Source organism: Wyeomyia smithii, chromosome 3 (assembly GCF_029784165.1).
Source record: "Wyeomyia smithii strain HCP4-BCI-WySm-NY-G18 chromosome 3, ASM2978416v1, whole genome shotgun sequence".
Lineage (NCBI taxonomy): Eukaryota > Metazoa > Arthropoda > Insecta > Diptera > Culicidae > Wyeomyia > Wyeomyia smithii.
Genome location: NC_073696.1, coordinates 85,545,182 through 85,566,468, shown reverse-complemented (window position 1 = coordinate 85,566,468; position 21,287 = coordinate 85,545,182). Strand labels below are relative to the sequence as shown.

At 36.1% G+C, this 21,287-nt stretch overlaps 4 protein-coding genes across 5 annotated transcripts; 1 reads left to right on the top strand and 3 right to left on the bottom strand.

The window, feature by feature from the left end:
* Window positions 1–2,297: 2,297 nt before the first annotated feature.
* LOC129728057 (thioredoxin-related transmembrane protein 2 homolog) lies at window positions 2,298–3,775 on the bottom strand. The gene is made up of 2 exons (XM_055686429.1): window positions 3,632–3,775; window positions 2,298–3,573 (listed from the first exon to the last, which is right to left on the bottom strand). Exon 2 carries the CDS (start codon window positions 3,553–3,555, stop codon window positions 2,722–2,724), a length of 834 nt encoding a protein of 277 aa, XP_055542404.1. The 5' UTR covers window positions 3,556–3,573; window positions 3,632–3,775; the 3' UTR covers window positions 2,298–2,721.
* A 306-nt stretch (window positions 3,776–4,081) lies between these two features.
* LOC129729848 (crossover junction endonuclease MUS81) lies at window positions 4,082–19,761 on the top strand. Of its 2 annotated transcripts, XM_055688693.1 has the most exons (4): window positions 4,082–5,243; window positions 5,307–5,682; window positions 19,135–19,175; window positions 19,553–19,761. In XM_055688693.1, the coding sequence occupies exons 1-2, from the start codon at window positions 4,236–4,238 to the stop codon at window positions 5,679–5,681; spliced, it is 1,383 nt and encodes a 460-aa protein (XP_055544668.1). In that variant the 5' UTR covers window positions 4,082–4,235; the 3' UTR covers window position 5,682; window positions 19,135–19,175; window positions 19,553–19,761. The 2 variants fall into 2 exon arrangements, with proteins under 2 accessions (XP_055544668.1, XP_055544669.1); XM_055688694.1 differs by lacking the exons at window positions 19,135–19,175; window positions 19,553–19,761 and adding an exon at window positions 10,455–10,551.
* On the bottom strand, window positions 5,684–17,663 carry LOC129729849 (serine protease snake-like). Its single transcript, XM_055688695.1, has 5 exons — window positions 17,376–17,663; window positions 17,040–17,273; window positions 16,547–16,814; window positions 6,187–6,607; window positions 5,684–6,123 (listed from the first exon to the last, which is right to left on the bottom strand). Exons 1-5 carry the CDS (start codon window positions 17,464–17,466, stop codon window positions 5,956–5,958), a joined length of 1,182 nt encoding a protein of 393 aa, XP_055544670.1. The 5' UTR covers window positions 17,467–17,663; the 3' UTR covers window positions 5,684–5,955.
* Window positions 19,595–20,569, bottom strand: LOC129729850 (hypertrehalosaemic prohormone). The gene is made up of 3 exons (XM_055688696.1): window positions 20,360–20,569; window positions 19,917–20,048; window positions 19,595–19,841 (listed from the first exon to the last, which is right to left on the bottom strand). The coding sequence occupies exons 1-3, from the start codon at window positions 20,426–20,428 to the stop codon at window positions 19,803–19,805; spliced, it is 240 nt and encodes a 79-aa protein (XP_055544671.1). The 5' UTR covers window positions 20,429–20,569; the 3' UTR covers window positions 19,595–19,802.
* Window positions 20,570–21,287: the final 718 nt, after the last annotated feature.

Below are 21,287 nucleotides of genomic sequence, written 5' to 3'. Positions count from 1 at the left end.
TGTTCGTTGTTTTGATTTATGTTTTTTAATGATATCACCGGTTATAATCTAAAATAATTTCAAGTGAACATTAAAAAAAAGTACAAATCCGGCTTGGATCATCACTAATATCAATTACCAAAAGATCCAAAAGTGCGCAAGGAGTTATTACGGTTTTGCGTGAAGCATAAGAACAGCATACCGCTGCTCAATGTCGGGAGTAAATAGTGTAGTGTGAGCTTATTTCTACTCTTGAGCCCGTTCTGGATTAAGTTTGGAACATACCTGTTGAGGCACATTGCTTGTGCGGAGAGTACAATTCAGATGGGTCAATGAATGAATCATAATCATTGATAGATGACACGTTAGATTTTAAGTATAATAAAGATGCAGATTCTCCGGTAACCCTCAGACGGTAAAACTATCGCCTGCAGGAGGAATTGTGCATAATGGTGATAAAAAGCATGAAAAACATTCAAGTATTTTCCGAGTGAATGGCATCACTTACGAAAAATACAACAGGGATCATCGAGGTGGATGAAGAAGAAGAATAAGAAGCCAGATGTCGCCCCTTAGCCTAAAAGTATCTTCCCGCACAGAAGCTGATATGCGTCAAAAATATGCATATTTGGGTAGTTTTATTTTTCTGTGTGACAAACCTGTCATGACTGGGAAAATTCGTGCTGATGGTTTAGAAAAGTTCGGTTTCCTATTTCCATGGTGTTATATAATCAATGATATTTTTTTGCATAAGATATTTTACAAAGCCTTGACGTAACTTAAAAAAATAGCAGTTATTTAAAATGTAACAGGAGCAAACGAATAAATTTATATCTATAGTTATAGTACAGACAAACAGACTTGCCACTTCGAAGAAAAATCATCAAAAATCTTCGTCCTTCTTCGAAACGTTACACTCATGTGCCACCATGTGAGCTTATTGCCTACTAACTTATTTTCGTAAAACGGTTTTTGTCTTTGCTAATGGGTGAAAACGCTTGCTTATATCAACACCAGCGGCTTTTTTGATTGTTTTTGTCTTTGATAATGAATGTGTACGCTGGCTTATACCGACACTAGCGGCATTACTGCCCACTAAGCAAAATTTCAATAATCGTTATTTTTCTGGTCGATAAGATCGTCATCGAGTGGCACGTCTGCTTGTCTGTGGTTATAGTATATTTATAGTTTCGACGTAGAACTACGTCTCTCAAGGCCCAAGTACAATGGATAAGTTCGCCATAGTGGCAAAGTCATCTGGTTTAGCGGCATTTCCTCTACCTTTGCACCATTAGCCGACACTTCCTCTTATCAAAAGTTGCCCTATTTTGACAACACACAAACGTTTTGGGAAGATGGCATTCAAAATATATCGGCCGTCAAGTCCAAAAACAGCTGTGTTATCAGAAAATTACCTTAATCCCCTCTGTAGGGGTAGCACACAGATGCAATCAACATTATATCCAATATAAAATTTACCAACAGTTGTCCTTATAAGGACAACAAACAAATTATTGAAGATTTATTATTTTCCCGTTTTGCGTTAGAATTAGAAGTAAAATGTTATTTTATTCTGCAAGCACTCTGACTGTTGAAACTTATTTGCGTTGCATAATACACTCTTTGACCAAGCGTCAAATATTTGTCACTTTGAGACAGATGAAAATTTGGTCAAAGATAATTGTTTGTCACTCTCCAATTTTTACATGGGGCAAACAACAAGCATGATTTCAATAAATTTGACCATTATGTCAAAAGGTAAAATATTTGACCATTGGTCAAAGAGTGTGATACAGACTATAGTGTTTGTTCCATTCCTGTTGAGTGAAGTATGTGCAAACTGAAATTCGGTGGCACTTTAACTGCTCGTTGGCACAAATTTTCAAACATATTCAATACAAGTAATGTAACAAACAACCATATGTAGTTTCATGTCAACCATGCGGTCGCGGCTTTGCACACAACACTTGTGATTTTTTATTCAAAAATCGAAGAACAATGATAAGCATTTAAAAAACGCTTCTTTTTCGAATGATATAGAAAAACTAGTATACCCAATTATGCCAAATGATTGGAAGGAATATCTGTAACTTGAAGACACCGGACCAGCTGTGAAGATGTGATGAGAAAATGCCTTACACTGAAAAAATGCCTTTCTGGGAGAAATGAATTAAATGAAAATTCATGTGAGCTTTGGTAGACATATGTGGCACGACTATGTGTCAAACAGAGAGTTTAAACTGATACGATTTAGACAAGATTAGGACAATAGTTCTCGTTTACAGTTGTGTCGCTTTTCTTCATAAATATACACAAAGTTTGTAAGGAAAAATGCACTAGATTTATTGACTATCGTAATTCGTTCAATACATATGATGACTTAGAAAATATTTTAACACAAGACCGACACACAATCGAGTCTAGACTATATCAGCAACACTTGGCAGCGTACTAAACCTTTAACGGACGAATGTGATTTGTGTAACATATCTTAAAAACTATCCGGTTTGATACGAGCTGATAATTATCACCTATACACTAATCGTGGTTGACTACAAGGTTACGTCATGACAACGTTTAAACTATCTACCTCAAGTAGTACGTTTGTCCGATTTAAAATGTTCGACGGATGGCAAAAAATATATAAATTAAAACGGCACACTTTTTATGTTTGATGATTGATAGTAAGAATCGAAAAGGACTGACAATCGTTAAATGCTATTCGACAAATGAATATATGCATTAATTTTTCTTCTTCTCCGCAGCCGACGTGATTGCTTTTGGTCCCTTGATTGGATTTTCCTTGCATTCCTTATAAAGGTTGTTTAGATCAAAGGCAGCTTTAACGTTATCAGCAGAAAAGAAAAATTTAACCAGCTTTCCCTTGGCATCCGCATGTGGTCGTCGTGTCACTTCTTTGCCATTACGGAACAATATCACTGTGGGGAGCTGCCGGCTGAAAGAACTGTCGGAGACGTGGTACTTTTGGCCAATGTTTGGGAATCGCCCTATGTCGACTTTACCAAACTTTAGATTAGGCAAATTATACTCCGCCGATAGTTCGGCAATAATGGGAGCAAAGTTAGCGCATGCTGGATTCCACACGGTGTAAAACGTTACTAACCAGTTAATCCGCTTATCACGCTCCAGCTCTTCATCAAGGCCATTTTCCGTACGTAGGTATACAACATTATCGGGACCAGAATAAGTAGGTTCTGGAAGAGTTAACGCTACCAGGATGAACAATGCACCATAAATTAATCCTAACCGTATATCGCTATAGAACCACAACCCGAGATTTGCTACTTTGGTATAGGTAAAACTGGATGTTAAATAGTTGATCATTGTAACACTTCCTGTTTTTCTGGTACGAATCATCACCACAATAAGCAGGAAAAACAGAATCTCTGTTTCTCGGCCATCCAGTTCGCACTGGTCTTGTTGGTTGAACAGATATGTCCACAGAAAGTTACATATCATTGGTGCACGCTTGGCTGCGATGTACGAAATACTCATAAGAATGTTGACCCAGTAATAGGGCTTAATGAGCAGGACCACGTCCTTCTTGAATGACATTGTTCCAAATAATGGCAACTGTAAAATCAATCGCACTGATGTTAAAACTACACTTTACTTAACATAGAATACTAACCTTAATTACTTTCTTTTATACGCTTGAGCAATGCAAAGTAAATTAGGAAGTTTAATCAGTTTAATTGACGAGCTCTTCACGCACTTCTAATGAATCGGGATCTCGTGAAAAATTTTCTGTACAGACAGGCGGATAACAGTTGTCAAATATGGATGTCGGATAGGGATGGGCAATGCTTATAGATCAAAAGTATCGATTTTATCGAAAAGATCGATTCGAATGAAGCGGAAGATTTATTTTTTGTTTTCGAATGATAAGAATACTAAAAAAACATTAGAACTTTCGAAATGATGCGAAATTATATTTCAAATCCTGGATAATTTTTTACAAATGTAACAGGTGGGTGCGTAGTTTTTCGATCTTTATGATTTTGGTGATTTTGTTCAGTATTATCGGTATTTTTCGGTTTTTCGAGCAGTTCCACATATTTTTCCAACATCTGGCAACCCTGAATAGAGTACATCAAATTAAAAAAAAAACAGAAATAACAAGACGAATAATCATTATCTATTTTCGCTAAGCATTCAACTAAACAGTGAAAAATATATGACATTTGGTAATTTTATCAGAATTAAACTTTTAAGTATACTTCAGTGAAATTGTTATGCCTGTGTCTGCACCGCAACGTATGATTCGTAAAATTCGTGTTAACCGTCAGCTATCAGCTGCATCCGACAATACAGTGCGCCAAATTAGTTGTAAAATCAAGTGCCCCAATCCGTTATTTGAACGATGGCTTCAGGAGATGCTGTCGAAAGCAGAGGAACAGAATTCCATGAGTCGTATACCTTTACAAAAGGCACTAAACTCGCTTCGTCGTTATCCTCTTCCGATTGCGTCAGGACGAGATTGTTTTATGCTATTAGACTTTGGTAGAACAATATGCGAGTTACTTGAAAAACGGTTACAAGCATACCGGCAGAGTTTTCCAAACGAGCAAACATTTGCTTCGAAAATTGACACGGAAGCGGAAAAAATCTTAAACGATAAGAATCAATGTTACTATCATCAACTCACTGCTGAAACACCAAAACTTACTAGTGAATGTGAACAACCGGAGGCAGTGATTGATGATGATCAATTTAATCTGCCGAATGATTCTATTTATAATAGTTTGGATATTGCTGATTGTCAAAACGTGATCATATCAAATCCCCAAGTAATTTTGTTTGTAGATACTCAAGAAATAATTGGCAAATCAAAAAGTTACCTGGATCGCACGTTGAAGGAGCTTGAACAGTATCATGTGCCCCATGAAGTTAAGCGTTTAGGCGTTGGTGATTTTCTCTGGATTATACGTGATAACAATGGCCGGGAGTTTATACTTCCGTACATTGTGGAACGAAAAAGAATGGATGATCTTGCAAGTAGTTTGAAAGATGGTCGCTTCCACGAACAGAAATTTCGGCTGAAGCAATGTAGATTGGCCAATGTTATCTATTTAATAGAGCATTTGGGAAATAATCGTCAAGTTGGTGTTCCAGCAGGTACTCTTTCACAGGCTGCTCTGAACACATATGTACATGGATTTACCGTGAAATATACGGAGAATCATCACCACACTGTTCAGTATTTATCAGTTATGACCAAGCTTCTCCAAACTAATTTAAAGGTATGTTTCCTGCCAGCTTTGAATTGTCATTATCTAATCATGCAATCTCTCCTTTTTCGGCAGGATAAGACATTCTGGAACATCACAAAAGATTCTCAGGACCCAGTTCCCACATATGACTTTAACCAGCAGAGAGTTCCGCTGCTTCAGTTCGAAGTCTTCAATACCCAATCATCCAAAACCCGCGAGTGTACAGTTCGAGAAATATTTATGAAACAATTACTTCAAATTAAGCTGCTAACGATCGACAAGGTGAACGCTATTGTCGAACGTTATCCAACGCCGAAGAAACTTTATTTAGCCTTCGAGAAGTGCTGCAGTGAGCAGGAGAAAGAACGCCTATTAAATCTACCATACGGACCCACGAAAAGGACAATCGGGCTGAAGCTGAGTGCAATCATTTATCAATTATTCATGAACGACGTCTATCAACGTTAAGGTGAGTTTTACCTCTATTACCAGAGATAATTGTTGATATTTATTATGAATATTTTATTGAAAGCCGAATACATTAGTATCGCATGTACCCAAATTTGGAAATTTCGGATTTTCATGCTATGGTTCAGCTTTTCAATGATTAGTATTTAAACTTGTTGTTTTGTCTTTGTTTGATAGAATTTCCGTGTCACAAGTTACTTTGAAACTCGGTTGGAAGACAGTACCTACCGAACTTATAAAACGGCTGAAAGGCAGTCCTTGCTGATGGTCGATGCTAAAATATTAGATTTTCGATCCATGAAATGTATTGATAAACACGAGTATAGACTGCAGGAGAACCTGCCAAGCCACAATATTTTCCGAAGGAAGTAATTCCTATGATTGTGTACGTACAGTAGACATTCTGGTCGTTATAGATTTGGAGCGGTCCACCAGAATCGCCCTGAAAAGATGAACATCAATTAATCTCTAACTTATTCAATGTAAAATATGTAATTTGTTGTACCTGGCATGTATCCTTTGAGGAGTTTCGAGATCCAGCGCAAATTTGACTGTCTCGTTTTAGCCCGTCTTGCAACCTACGATTCGCTTCAAAATTTTTTGCACATTCGTCATAATTGAACATTTCCAGCACCACCTTCAGCATGACTGGGCTTGTAGCTTCCCCATATCCAATTGTTCCCCAACCAGTGGCGATGGCCCGTTTGTTGTTCAAATCGCTTTTTGTCGGCAGACAGATCGGTCTAATGTACGGTGAAAAGATTACTTTTCGCTCCAGTTTGACCAAGGCGATATCGTTGTACTGCGAGGTTTGCTTGTACTCTGGATGTGGGATCAATTCAGCGATGTTGAAATCTTCTGGAAAGGCCTCGTCGTTTGAGGAGTCTAGAGCCAGTTCGCCCAGTCGGACCGTACTTGCGGGACCGCTAGAATAAATGTTTGCATTTATAATTATTCTTAGTTTCTTAAGTCCATAACTGTTTCAAATCCAACATTTTACAGGCTAATTGCAAAAAATAGGTCTACAATCGATTGAGTTTTTCTTTTAAAATAGGGGCAAAAAACAGTAAATTACTATATGGTCTTCGAACATATTACACGCAATCAATATACATTCGTGGTAAACAATCGATTCGTGGATAACCAATAAATATATAAATTAGGAAATATATATTTCTATTAAAAATTTCCAAATCAATTATTAAAATGAGTACCGCTGCTCCGATTATGTTTTAATGTTGGACAAAGCAAACATAAACTGACCTGTAATTTTTTTTTTTTTGATATTGATACAGAGTATATCTCAAGAAATGGTTGGTGTCTATTCATGTCGTCTGTGCTAGAAATGTTCACATGTGATTGGTTCATTGTTCGCGTATACTGTCCTTGAAACTTTTTATCAATTTTAACCGCTGGGTAATGAAATAATAATGATAACTAGCGTTTTACAAAATTGCGCAACATTTCAAACGTACATTGAAATCAATTTTATATAATTGCATAGTCGTCAATTTAAAGAATTAAAACCATCCTAGGTAACTAAAAAATCATACGTGATATTTTCGCACGAAAACTACTTCAAAAGAAGCGAAAAGTATGCAAAGCGTCAGAAAGTATGACTCAAACGTTTTAAAAATTAAAACTGACCGAAGACCCTGTATAGAAAACCAGGCGTACACTCGTCTCATGGGAAGAGGAAGAGGAAAATTGCAGTCAGAGATTTTTTTTGGTATTTGAATGAAAACGATATTTTGAAAGTGAAAACGTTTCATAGTTTGAGACATATTTTTTCAAAATATTACCGTTCGCCGTTTTACTGTAAATTCAGAGGTTTAGCGATACTCATAGGTTCAAAAATCAGTAAGACAAAATAATTTTTCTCTCACAAACTTGCTGATTGGAAATTAGTGTCGCTAATTAGTGACTTAGCTATTTTGCCCGCCACTACTGATGAGTAAGGTTCTAAATTTTTGGGTTATTTCATTGATTCAAAAAGAAGACAGTCGTTCCAGTTGTATTTTACTCAGCTGCACGCTTTTGGTAGTGAGACTGTTATGCCTTCATGGACAATAAAGCAGACATGTACTGCCTGTAATCGCGTAACTGTAACATTTGACATTTTATAAGTTTCGTTTTTTTTATGGGAAATGCTTAAAATAGTATCTGCTGAAATATGCTTATGTTTGTTCAAAAAAAGTCGTAAAAATATCAATTTGTTCTGTCACATAGCGTTATTAACCGCATAATTGTCACATTACTTTACTCTTTTCGCTTATTAGTAAAAAAAGCTGCCATCTGAACCCCAATCAGTCTTCACTGGAACTTGTAAGTTGTTTTGGTCCGGCAACCCACCACCGGTGATCCATTTCTGGTATTCAGCCCATGCTCGTTGAGTCCAAGAATACACTTTATCTCCGTGTGATATAATTTTTTGATTCTCCAATTTTAGTCAACTATTTTTTAGTTGACGTATAATGTGTAGTTTTAATAGAAAAAAAAATCAGATTTAAAGTGAGTTTTTTGAAATCTTTGTGATAAGGTCGTATGTCTAAACGTAAACAAAACGAGTGAGAGATGATTTGTGCTTGTGAAGTACAAGGGATATAACTCTCACTCGTTTTGTTTACGTTTAGATATACGACCTTATCACAAAGTAGTCGAGAAATACTTAATTTTTAATTATATTTTTGTCATTTTTTTCGTAAAAAATGTTTGTCTCACTGTGTTTTTTTCTGGAAAAACAAAATTACTGTTTACATTTTTGCTAAAGACGATATACCAATCAAAACAAAAGTTCTGCTTTTAATATTTTTTAATTATTCTGAAAATTTTTAAATTTTTGTTTCTCATTTATCCATGATCGGACATCCATCAATGTTTAGCTAATCTGGTGTAGTTTTTATGAAAAAAATAACTTTTAAAAATGAGCTTTTTAGATAAATATTTTTTTTTTTTATTTTTACCTTTTTTTCTCAAAAAAAAAATGTTTTTTTAGATTGTATATGGGTCATTCCATACGAAGTGTACATGCCACTTGGACACGACCATCACAGATTTTGCTCAAAGTTGGGGAAATTATTCATCTACTCAGCAAGATCGCGCGAAATGACCTATGGTCGAATATCGACCATTTTTGATTTGAATGAAACTTTGCACACGTATTTGGCTTAGCAAACTGAGCATTTTTCACAGGTGGAGAGATTTTTTACACCCATAAGTTACATTCTAAAAGGGCGTATGCCTTTTGGCATAGGTTTTATTCGAAGCATTGTAGCCCAGAAACCGTTGGTTGTATAGAAAAACTGTCTGAGAATGAGTTGTAGGGAATTAAAAATGCACCATAAAAAAAATATGTACTGTACAAAAAAAATTTTTTTTGACCTAAAAAAATTTAAAATAAACATTAAATTTCAATTTAAAAAAAAAAGAGTTGATTTTTTTTTATTTTTTTTAAAGAAACTTGACGTTAACACGCAACTTTAAAAAAAAAGTCCAGGATGGAGAAATGGAAAACAATTTGTTTATGGTAGATAATTTTTTTTATAAAAATTCTAATTAAAACACTTTTCAAAATATTTGTATTCTGATGATTTTAAAAGATGCAGGGAGTCATTTTAAATCAAAAAGCTCTTGGTAGTAAACATTCTAAAGGCATCGGTTTTCGATTTATTTTAAATTTAAGTTCGGAAAATTATTGATATTTCGGAAAATACACGTTTTTCTTAATTTGTCCATGGTTCTCCAGCAAAAACCATACGTTCATTGGAATGCTTGATCAAAAATATACAACTCATTCTTTGACAACAAAACGATTGGATAAATAACTCAAGCGCTAAACCTTAGCCTACCTACACGTTTCCCCTTGCCTAATGTTTTATAAAAAAATATGTTTGTCGTGCAACACTACCTACTTGTTTACTAATAATAACTGTTTGTAAAGTACGCAACCAATAACTACTGGGTTACCTATAATATCTGTTTTCGTATAAAAATACGATTGCACTACTCCAGATGTGTTAGTAACAGTTTGCATTTTGTGAAGATGAATAAAGTGAAAATGGAATAAACCAAGCCCAAATGCTGTAAACCCTTTCCTGATCATCGGTGCTCATCAAGCTTACGCAAATTAAACGAAAACGTTATTGCAAAATTAAAAATTTATACATCGAAGAGCACACATCTTATATCTTACATCTTTATCAATTTGTGATTCGTGTAGTTATTGAAATGATAGTCAAGCCACCATTCATTCCTTCGTTGTTTACTATTCAGAATCTGGAACACTTAAGAATATCAGCTTCATCATAATATCGGAAGTACTCCATCATGATACTGTTGCGGTTCAGGTGTTCATTGCCAAATTAATGAGTTTTTTGAAAACAACAATAGAGTTGAAAAAAGCGATATTAATATAATATCACAATATAAAAATAGAAAAAACTTTGCAAGTTCAAAACAAAATATAACGTCGATGCAGAGTGGCATTTTTTTGCGACTTCTCATGGTAAAGGCCCATGCGATGCAATTGGTGGCATATTAAAATGAATGGCAGGTAATGCAAGTTTAGCTAAAGAACATGAACATCCCATTGCAAGCGCAAAAGAATTGTATGATTGGTCTAATCAGAAAAGTAATAAAAATTCATCAAAAATGTCATTTAGTTGGGTATCATATGAAGAATATGAACGAGGAGTAACAGAATGGAGCAATATTTTCAAAAAATCTATAATAATAGCGCCACACAAAAGTATTACTCTTTTGTTCCGATTTCAGAAAATAAGATCCAACGAAGCTGATTTCGAACGATGACGAATCATTTACTTATGACGTATATAAAATATAAGGTGAAACTAGTTCTGTAAAGTATCTATGTCATAAAAAAATATGTTCCTAAGATAATAAAACTCGAAAATAAATATTTGATTCTTATATATATTTATATCACTTAGAACATTTAACTCTTTTCTTGAGAACCGTTCGCCCAATCGTTTTGTTGTCAAAGAATGAATTGTATATTTTTGATCAAGCATTCTGGATGAACATATGGTTTTCGCTGGAGAACCATGGTCCAATTAAGAAAAACGTGTATTTTCCTAAATAATTAAAATTTTTCGAGCTTAAATTAGAAATAACTCGAAAACCGATGCCTTTAGAATGTTTACTACCACGAGCTTTTTGACTCAAAATGACTTTCTGCATCTTCTAAAATCATCAGAATACAAATATTTTGAAAAATGTTTGAATTAGAATTTTCATAAAAAAATTAATCTACCATAAAAAAAATATTTTTCATTTCTCCACCCTGGACTTTTTTTTAAAGTTGCGTGTTAACGTCAAGTTTCTTTAAAAAAAAAATAGAAAAAAATCAATTCTTTTTTTTTAATTGAAATTTAATGTTTATTTTTAATTTATTTGGTCGAAAAAAATTTTTTTTTTTGTACAGTGTATTTTATTTTTATGGTGCATTTTTAATTTCCTACAACTCATTCTCAGACAGTTTTTCTATACAACCAACGGTTTGTGGGCTACAATGCTTCGAATAAAACCTATGCCAAAAGGCATACGCCCTTTTAGAATGTTTTCATTCAAATCAAAAATGGTCGATTAAATTTTCGCGTATTTCCAGGCGATTTGAAATGATTTTGCTCTACTGTCTCTTTGGAAAAATCCCAATTTTGGTATCGATTGGAATACCCCCCGCTCTCTAGAACCCCCACTTAACTGCAAAGTCACGCAATTTTTGTCAAAAATCTCTTTTTTCTTTTTCTTACAATTCACAGACGTGAGATGTCCGAAAAATACTGATAGATGATTTTTGAAGAAAATAAACCAAGGAATCCAGAAAAAATATAAGTTTTAAACGGAAGTGTTGCCAGATAAATTATTTTTGTATTTGAAAACTAAATTTACATTTTTCGGCAAATGCAGTCATTTTTATTTTAAAGTTGATAATTTCATCGTGTTCCTTGGAAAATTTCACATAAGAAACAACTATCATCCCGAGGTAATATGAGCCTATCTCGAGATATAACATTTTTACGAAAAAAGTTGTAAGCTTCGTAATTATTTTGCTCTATAATTTATAGACGTAAGACACCCGAAAAATAGTGATTTGATAGTGAAAAATTTTGAAGAAAATGAACCGAAGTGTTGCCAGATAGATTATTTTTGTATTTTAAAACTAAATATGCATTTTTCGGCCAATGCAGCTAAATTTATTTTACATTTGATGGTTTCATCGTTACACCAATCAGACAAACTGTTTTGAATCCAAAAATACTTTTAATCATCACGACTTTTTGTGCATAACATTTGAACAATTTTAACATAGCTCTCCAAAACCAGTCGTGATTCAAAAAAAAATAGCTTATAGCACAAAATAATATCTTTTGCTCTTAGAACCATTTATGCAAAGTTTCAACCAAATAAAGAAAGGTCGATTAAAATGGTTGCCCGTTTTTCGTAGAATGGTTCATATATCAAATAAAGGAATATCTACGTAGGAAAGTAGACTGCATTGTTTACTTTTAGCCACCCGTCATGCATGTTTGCTCTTCGAATGCTATCGAAATTATCTCATCAGTGCACACCATTGTATATTTCTGTGTATATTCTCAAGAAGGATTCACCACTCTTGTTTAGCGCAGCTGTGGTGTAAGGCTTGTTTCATTCAGAATTTGGCCGCATACAATTTCCGATTCCTCCATGAGGGAATAACGTACAATATTGCTAAGAATATGTTTTTACAGGGTTTTATTAACCTTCAAGAAAAAAAATACTAGAAAAATTATTTGTTGGCTATTCTGATGAATTCTCGAACTTTGAACTTTTGTCGAACACCTCTCATCAATTTCTGCACAGTGGCAGCATCAACCATATCGGCCTTTTTTTTTAACCGCTTTGCCATATCAGATGATGTTTTGATTGATTTGCCACACTTCTTCAATTCAAACTTGACTATTACCCAACATCTTTCGATGGGACGAAACTGTGGGTAGTTTGGTGGATCATTCCTTTTTTCGATAACATCAATATTATTCTGTATTGTACCATTCCTATACATCCCGAGCGTAGTGGTTGCTCCATCGATGAAAACTTTTGTCTTCTTTCCACAGCTACAGATGGCTTGCCAATTCATCAACTTGCGGGAGAATTTATCAACGAAAACAAATTTGAACCTACCTTGAGCATTTCCCTTACGATTAGCAAGGTAAAATTTCCGAGCCAGGATTGTTCCAAAGTCAGTTTTGCCGTATGTTTTATCATCCATCAAAATACAGCCGTTATACTCTGTCAGGACTTGTAATCCTTCTCGCACGATCACGAAGGGAGACCCCAGGATTATTCCGGACCGCCCCGATAACCTTCGCTCGAAGTATCCGGTCCAATGTTCCACTTCTACGTTTGGTTTGTTTAGCAGGATCTACCGTCAAAGTGTCACGGTAACGTTTGAGCACGGTGTTCACAGTCCTTTTCGGTAGTTTGAGAGCCTTTGCGATCATTCCTCGTAACAGTGTTGGGTTTTCAACGCAGGGGTGCACACTTCTTTCACGTCTCACGCGTTCCATCTTGGATACCTTTTCAACAAACCTTAAGCAGCACGTGTGTTAAGGGGTAATATCCACCAAATGCTAGAAAAACGGCTTTTTTCATGAATTTTTTACAGGACATTTGAGATGTAAGGTATATGAATAATATATCATTGGATTGAGGAACTCTTGCAGAATAGGAAAAATATTTTTATTGCTATTTTTGTTACAAAATGGCGGCTGTATCGGTTTAAATCAGAAGTTTTAAATTTTTTCGCCGAGGTACTAACGTACTCCGAATCGCCTTTGAACGCATGGCGGTTGGGATGGTGTCGGTTACTAATTTTACTCCGGGTTGTTCTGGTACTTCTTCTTTTACTGCCTTTGAGGCCACTGTACACCTTGTCACTCATATTTAAGTACTCGGAAGCAACACAGGCATGGGGCTCGCGTTCATTTCTAATCTGGCTTCTGAAACAGAAGCACCAGCAGCAGTTCCTAAATATCTTCCGAGATGATGCATATGAAGTACATACAACCGTGCAACTATTAAAAGTTCCGTCATTCTCGCTCCTGCGTTTACGAAGCTGGTCGTTTTCATCTGCTCTAAGGCAAACGACTAGCTTCGTAAACGCATAAGCGAGAATGAAGGAACTTGGAAAAGTTGTATGGTTGTATGTGCTTCATATGCATCGTCTCTCGGGAGATATTCAAGAATTGCTGCTAATGCTTCTGCTTCAGAGGCCAGATTAGAAATGATAGCGAACCGCAGACCTGCATGAAAATGAGACTATCTCTTCCACGGAACCATATTGGAACCATATTGGATGATTGATGAAACGACCAGTCACGTGGTAGTGATGAAGATGCGAGGTGGAAAGGCAATATTTGGTACATTTCTGCGATATCTGTGTATGTGAAGCGTGCACGTGGTTGGTTAAATGATATTTTTTAAATTCATTGGATTTGAAATTAAGTTTGGATTTGCGGATTGGTTTTTCATATAATAACTATTAGATAATATTATGTTGTACTGTTGATGATAATAATAAATCTTATAAAATATAGTAATCGAATGATGCATAAACCATAAACATATGTGTCTATTTTTACATCGCTATCAACATTTTCATACGTATAATGATGTTTCTATTCCAATATCCGCCCCTATATATCATACAAACTCGCATTTGATGCACAAAAACAGCATATGCGTACTATTTTGGAGGCGATATACGTACTGAGAAATAATGGTATGCAATTTATTGATATACGTATTTATATACGATAATTTCCGATTGAAAGTGATTTGTTTCACACTGTCTTACAATTCTAAGCCTACAATCGTAAATCAGTTAGACTCCACCGTGATTTACAATTAAAACCGAATTTCTGCGCATGGTAATAAACGTGGTATACGATTTCGACTTCGTTAAGATATTTTTGCGATAATTTTTACACATTGATATGGGTGATTGAAATGTTACATATTTCACAAGATCCGACATAAATATATTCCACAAGATGCGAGATAAATTTTAAAACGGACCCTTACGGTAAGACACAGCTTCGGACCCGTCTCTGGTAAAGTGTTTAGCCAATTTAACTATTAGAAAGGTCATTTCTCCTAACACCAATATCATATCACCCTCTATTATTGTGTCCCGTTCCTAGCACGCCTTGATCAACCGCACACACTGCCTTGTGGGAGTTGTTTTTGTAACCGAAAAAGAGAGTGTCTCTAGTTGAATTAAAAGAGTAGAACCTGTTGGAACGACCTTTACATGCAAGATTCCAAAAAATCTTTCCCTCAATTGTAGATTGTTCTTCAAAAAAGTGTCATGTTACATGTTTATTCACTTCCTGAAATTGTAAAGACAAAAGGAACCCTTTTGGTAAATTCCCTATTAATCATTTATGGTTATTACCACCATATATTAGAATAGAAATCATTGACTTTAAATCCACCAATACCGTCATGGTTGTTTTTTTCTTCAGTACCAAAAAATTTAATCTATTTCTGCAGATCTTAATTGAGTATATTTTGGTAGGAGGTAGTTGTGTTATACGGCTTTTGTATACTAAAAATCATCAAACTTAATTAGTTGTTAAATCGTGTCGGTTCATTTGCCAACTCCAGTGCAATATTATTGCGAGGTGTCAAGCAGAGGTACCATATATTCAGATGTTTTTCCATTTGTATGCAGAATCTGTATATGTATTCTAATTTGAAAAACCTTATCAAATTGACACTTATTTTTATGAACATTTTAACCTCAATTGTTCCAAGTTCCAATCAGTTAGCACAACTAGAATATTTTCAATCCGTTATGAGACATCGAAAAACTACGTATCTGGGTGAGTTTTAAAATTATCTGACTGTCTGATTTAAAAAATTATTCAAGTTAAAACAATAAAGGGCACAAGATTCAACAATTGATTCAAGGTTTTTGACGGCGAACTGATAAGTCTCATTTCATCGCTTCTGCACGGAAAGGAGTAATCTGTTTTTCGCACACTCTTATTATATAAAGAATAAACCGTCCTTACGTCACGCCAGGCAACTAATAAAATAGAAAAATGTGAAAAGCTTTTACAGTATTGCGGTACGGTCAAAAGCGAAAGTGCTAATTGTTGCACTTGTCACGGTTATCAAGAGGAAGCTCACGATTGGCTAAATACGATTTTCAACTCAACTTTTTGCTAGTTTTAACAGTAAACCACAAATGTTCCATTGCTATAGTTTATTATTTCAATGATATAAAAATTATTATGTCACTAATTTGGGGTAAATTTCATCTACCGACCTAGACATTGGTGATGAAAACACATTCAGTAGTAGTAGGATTTTATGCATTTGAAGAGGGTATATTTTCATTACACTTTCCGCAGTTTACCAACCTACTAAAACAGAACGTAGTCTACGTCGAAACACGTGGTCATAGAGAGATGTATTGACCAAAAAATCACAGAATGCTGTGGTAGGTGGGTATAATAATTGATCAAAATAGGTTCGCTCCCTTATTTTTTCTCCATCACTATTGGTTTGCCCAACGATGAGGTGTTCTCGTTTCTGATCCTTATTCCTCAGAGACTGTGTGGGTGGGCACAACAATGAACCGAGCATTTTGCTCCAATCAGCACATATGGAACAGTTTCCCCCCTCTGTCATGGCTATAATTTGCACCGTAGATTGGATCAAAGCATGATGAGTCTCCGTAGGATTGTTTTATGATTGAATATAAACTTTCTTATACATAAAAAAATAACGAAATGTGCAAATACTTCCTGTAGTCAATATTAGAAATGTTTAAACCGAATACACATATTACTCACTATTCGATTGTGTTGACACAGTGGCCAGCGGTTAGTACAAACCGGTCCGACACTAGTGACCCACCGCACAGGTAGTGTATCGCAGGTGCTGTGCCGTACCCAATCAGTGCCATGTGAGGGAATTCCCTCGATTTTGCAGCTTCACCGTCGACAATCAACTCGACCGCCTTGTGACCACATTTATCCAGTCGGTGCAGTTTCGGCTCATCGACGCCCAGCGCATTGACATACTCTTTGGAAAACACAGCCTCGCCGAATTCAGTACATTCTATTGGATGCGTGGGAAAGTTGGGAAAACACAGAACGAGAATGAGGGTATTAGAAACGAAACACCTTTGATTGATTAAAACGCGTTAGGAAGCACCGTCACATTGTGGTCGACACTGCGAAATTTTTGTTCGCTGCTCTAGAAACCAAAACATGATGATGAAACATTGCATTAACGCTTATAGCTTTGAGTTGAAACATAGTAATATGTCGAGCAATGACGTACTTTCCACTATCCTGGGATGATTGGTCGCGGTTGATGTTTCCGGCATACTGGCTAATGTAGTCCTCAATTGAACTCCATCTGGGCAACAAACAACTTGTACTTTATTCGCGAATCCACACTTAGTAGGACTTCCCCGACGGTTTCGTATGTCATCAATCACAGATGCACAGTCAGAAATAAGCCGACAAATACCGGGAGCATTTGTTCTTTGGACCACACACTGATCGCCGATTGCTGCCAAAAGATGCAAGATGAATGAGATTCATTCTTTCCGCTTTGTTTTTCTTCCTCAAAAGACAAAGGTGGATTCCCCACCGCTAATTGAAGCACACTCACCTAAATCACCTTGTTGAGCATTCACACTAGCGACCCGGAACAAGCACAAAAGCGTGAGAACTAGCGCCAATTGCGGGGCGTAATATCGCATCTTAACCCATTCAGCTTCGCTGCTTGAATGCGACTTGATGCCGTGTTTCCATCCACTTTATTCACTTAATGAAATATTGAATTCATTCTTCCATACGATTAAACTATTTTGGAAAAAAACTAGTGTCTGCAGAAAGAATGTTTCACAGACTGTTCTTGCCATCCGACTTCACTAATTGATTATTGCAGTTTGATAGTTAATAGTAGAACATTGGCGCGCTCATCTTATTTAATGAAGTGTGAAAGAACACCGGTCGACATGCTTAGCAACATTGTTGGTCATTGTTGGAAAATAAATGAGATTGCGCAGTTTTAGGGGATTAAAATAAAAGATTCCCATTTAACCCTACTGGCTATTTGACAACTTTACATATGTGTGCTGTATTGGTTAGAAGAATAAAAACGAATAGATTTATTACGTGGACTTTCGATATGAAAGCTATGCTCTTTATTTTGTTTACCAGTGTATTCAATTGCTAGTGTTGATTCGGAGTACATACTGGTGATACGAAAGAAAACAGATGCCGTCATTAGGGTGTTGATTTATTTCATTGTAGTCGTTTAACCAAAGTCTTATTCACTCTTCTATGCTAATTTTATGGGAATTGTAAAATATATTGTTTGGAACGAAATGCTATAACGAAAACGGCTAACCAAGTTGATGCAACAAAGAACAAAAAATTAAACCGGTTGTGCAACACTGAAGGAACCCGCCTAAAGGAGAACCAAGACATTTCAGTGCTCAGTACTTCTTCGCAAGTTTGAGATAATGCAAATTTACAACTCAAGCCAACGATTTTGCATTGTTTGTCAAAAACTGGTTTTCAAAATACGTTCAACGTTCGATGAACCCGCCTAAATTGTAAAGGCATGGTGACTTTTGCTCAAATAGTTTTTATCACGTTGAATAATTATATTGCCTATGAAATCATCCAAATTGAATGATTCTAGTTTGTTTGAGAAATGATTAGAGTGTTTTATCAGTTTTCAGCAAAGTTACGAAAAGGTAAACCGAGCTTTTTAATTTCATTTTAAAATGTTTGAATTTTAATATTAAATTTTGCTGTTGAAATAAATTGAAAGGAATCACTCTATTACGCCATCGTTTAACTCATAAACTCGTCAGATTATAGCAAGTTTTGTAAGGTTTTTGGCAGAAAAAGATCAGATTTCAAATTTAATTTTTCAGTGCTTTTATATGAAAACTCAGACAATTTCCTTTACAATTTTATACGATTTCGATCATATAAAATTCTTTAGTCAAAACATATTGAAGCCATTATTAATTAACGATTTACTGAATTTCAAGATCGGCATAGTAAACATTTAAAAATATCCTTCAATTTCTTCAGCAACTTTGTATTAAAAGTGTAGAGCAATAAGGTGCTCAAATTTTGTACATCGATCTTAAACCAAATCTCAAGCATCCAACTCATTCTAAGATTTCTTAGCCCAGATGGTATTAAACTGCATGAAACTAAGTTACCTATTGTATTGGGTATACCTGCAAACGACGATTTGCCAATAAGATAGGTAAACTATCACTTATTCCGTCCCATAAAAGCGAGTCCTGAATCCCTATTAGCCATTCACTTTAGTTTTTCATACACATTACAAACGACACTGCGGTCGAGTTGAACATCTCTCTGCTCTTTTATCATTTTTCCAGACCCCCACCGCATCGCATAGTGAACGGGAACAGTGCAAAAGGTAAGTCTCATTAACCTACTACCGACCACCGGCCAATGACGAAAATAGCTCCAAGACTGCAAAGCCAAGCACGGGACAATTAGTCTCTAACCGCAAAAGGCTGCAGAGTGATTCATTTTAGTTTTCAATCCGAGGCCACTCATTAACGAGGATGCAAAATGATGAGCTTGAATTGTTAGAGTCACCACCTGAGTCGCGTCCATTCGCATCCTATGCTTCCGTTCCACATCTTGTGTAGAGTGAAATCATAGGTGTGTTGCGCTCAAAAGATCGATTCGCATTTCACTGATTGCTTCGAAATGCGTAACACGTCCACCTCTAGCGTGGGAGAAACGGAATAATGCATAGGACACTGTTTCTTTCTTTTCTTTCTTCAGGTTCGTCAACCGGGACTATAATCAAGGACTTGTAAATGATAACACCGTTTTTCACTTAAGCCATTTTCTGTGATCTGCAATATCTTATATAGGTAAGTGTATACATTAGGGAAACGAATCGGGAACGTGATATATATTGGTATACACACTTCCGATGTCCATCATGTAAAGCAAAAAATAAAATGCATTCTCCGCTGGTTGGAACTGAATCCTCTGTCGAGTTGATTGTGCGATGACAGCCGCTATCTGCCTACTTTTGGTTGCATTCTAAGATTTTCTGTGCTTCGGTCTACATGTGGTAATGATGTGAAAATTAAAGTATTAGTAAATGTGAAGCATTGTTGTCACCGACCAATGATCTCACCTGAATCATTCGATAGATTACCATCAGTGAATCAACAGGCGTTTTACAGCCGTCCTGAACCCCGAAAGAGCTTTGCATGTTTAGTGACAGTGGAGTCGAGGATCGTTTACCCCAGGACGGAGTAAATGTGAGCTGCACAATAAAGTGAATTAACACTGTGTTAATAGGTTGAAGGCAATGGTAGTTGCTGTTAAAATTTAATTAGTTTTTTTTCTGCAGTTCCTACTGTTTCAGATTAACACATGAAATGCACAGAAAATCGAATCAAATACTCGCACATCCTTCCCGTTCACTCATTAGTATGTAATCTTCATTTGAACTTTATGTTACTGTTACCGTCTTCGCAATATAAACGATCCTTAGAGCGTCAGCACATCCGTTTCCGCGTTTAATTAAACTTAATCGCTAATTAATTTCATTTCCAGCTGACGTTGTTAACCTACCTGCGCTTCACAGACAAAGATCAAAGAGGCGCAGATTAGCAGCACACTGAACAGTTTCACCAGATCCATTTCCACTGTTTCCGGTTGCTTCCGTGGTTGTTACCGGAGGGCTACTGCTGGTTGCAATGCAGTTTCTTGCAGTTACTCAAACACTTTATCGCCAGCCCGTTGATGGTGCTTGATCCTGATTGATTGCGGAGTAGTTAATTTCGAACGCTTTTATATAAATGGTTCAATTCCGTTTCCGTAAATTAGTACGGTTTCATAAGGGCCCACATTCGCGTCTAATTATTTTTCGCTCCGCTAGTCACACGAAGCTAAGTACCGCATAGAGATGCATCCTTTGTTTTCCGTTTGCAGGGGGTAGTAGAAGACACGAGGAAGTATAGGATGACGTACTTCGGAATCCGTACAAAGTGCGACGATCGGATTAATTTTCCGGTTTAGTGGCGGAAGTGATTATTAAGGCAATCCGAATTGGCCGCATCACCACTGTCATACGTCGATGATGGGAAGTGCGATAATTCATGTCTGCAGCAGAAACCGTCACTGCACCGACAAATTTGCGAAATTAATTGTTCACGGTGTAACCACAGTATGATGAAATCAAAGGTACGAACGCGCCTGTGTTGTGGGATGGGAAGCTGCTGTAACGCGGATTCATTTCGAGCAGAGAAGGTGGAAGACGTCTATTTTATCAAATAAATTTTTACAGGAGACGGGGTAGAAGGAATGTGGATGATAGTGCCGAACAGTACAGCTATCGTACAGCACTATAAAAACTAACTGTCACAATGTTTGTTTGTTTTCACAAGAATGGTACAAAATAGCTACAAGGCCATGAGATTCATCCAAGAACAAAAAACATCATTTAAATGTTTCCCACCGAAACCAAAAAACAAAACATATAATTTAAAAAATATATAAT

Excerpts from the sequence above, each read along its gene's own strand:
- LOC129729850 (XM_055688696.1), bottom strand. The coding sequence starts at position 20,428 with ATGGATCTGGTGAAACTGTTCAGTGTGCTGCTAATCTGCGCCTCTTTG. Across the intron at positions 20,049-20,359 it reads TCTTTGTCTGTGAAGCGCAG|CTCACATTTACTCCGTCCTG; the intron begins GTAGGTTAACAA and ends TTTATTGTGCAG. Across the intron at positions 19,842-19,916 it reads TAATCTATCGAATGATTCAG|ACCGAAGCACAGAAAATCTT; the intron begins GTGAGATCATTG and ends TACCACATGTAG.
- LOC129729849 (XM_055688695.1), bottom strand. The coding sequence starts at position 17,466 with ATGCGATATTACGCCCCGCAATTGGCGCTAGTTCTCACGCTTTTGTGC. Across the intron at positions 17,274-17,375 it reads TGCTCAACAAGGTGATTTAG|CAATCGGCGATCAGTGTGTG; the intron begins GTGAGTGTGCTT and ends ATCTTTTGGCAG. Across the intron at positions 6,124-6,186 it reads CCTCAAAGGATACATGCCAG|GGCGATTCTGGTGGACCGCT; the intron begins GTACAACAAATT and ends TCATCTTTTCAG.
- LOC129728057 (XM_055686429.1), bottom strand. The coding sequence starts at position 3,555 with ATGTCATTCAAGAAGGACGTGGTCCTGCTCATTAAGCCCTATTACTGG.
- LOC129729848 (XM_055688693.1), top strand. The coding sequence starts at position 4,236 with ATGCCTGTGTCTGCACCGCAACGTATGATTCGTAAAATTCGTGTTAAC. Across the intron at positions 5,244-5,306 it reads TTCTCCAAACTAATTTAAAG|GATAAGACATTCTGGAACAT; the intron begins GTATGTTTCCTG and ends CTTTTTCGGCAG.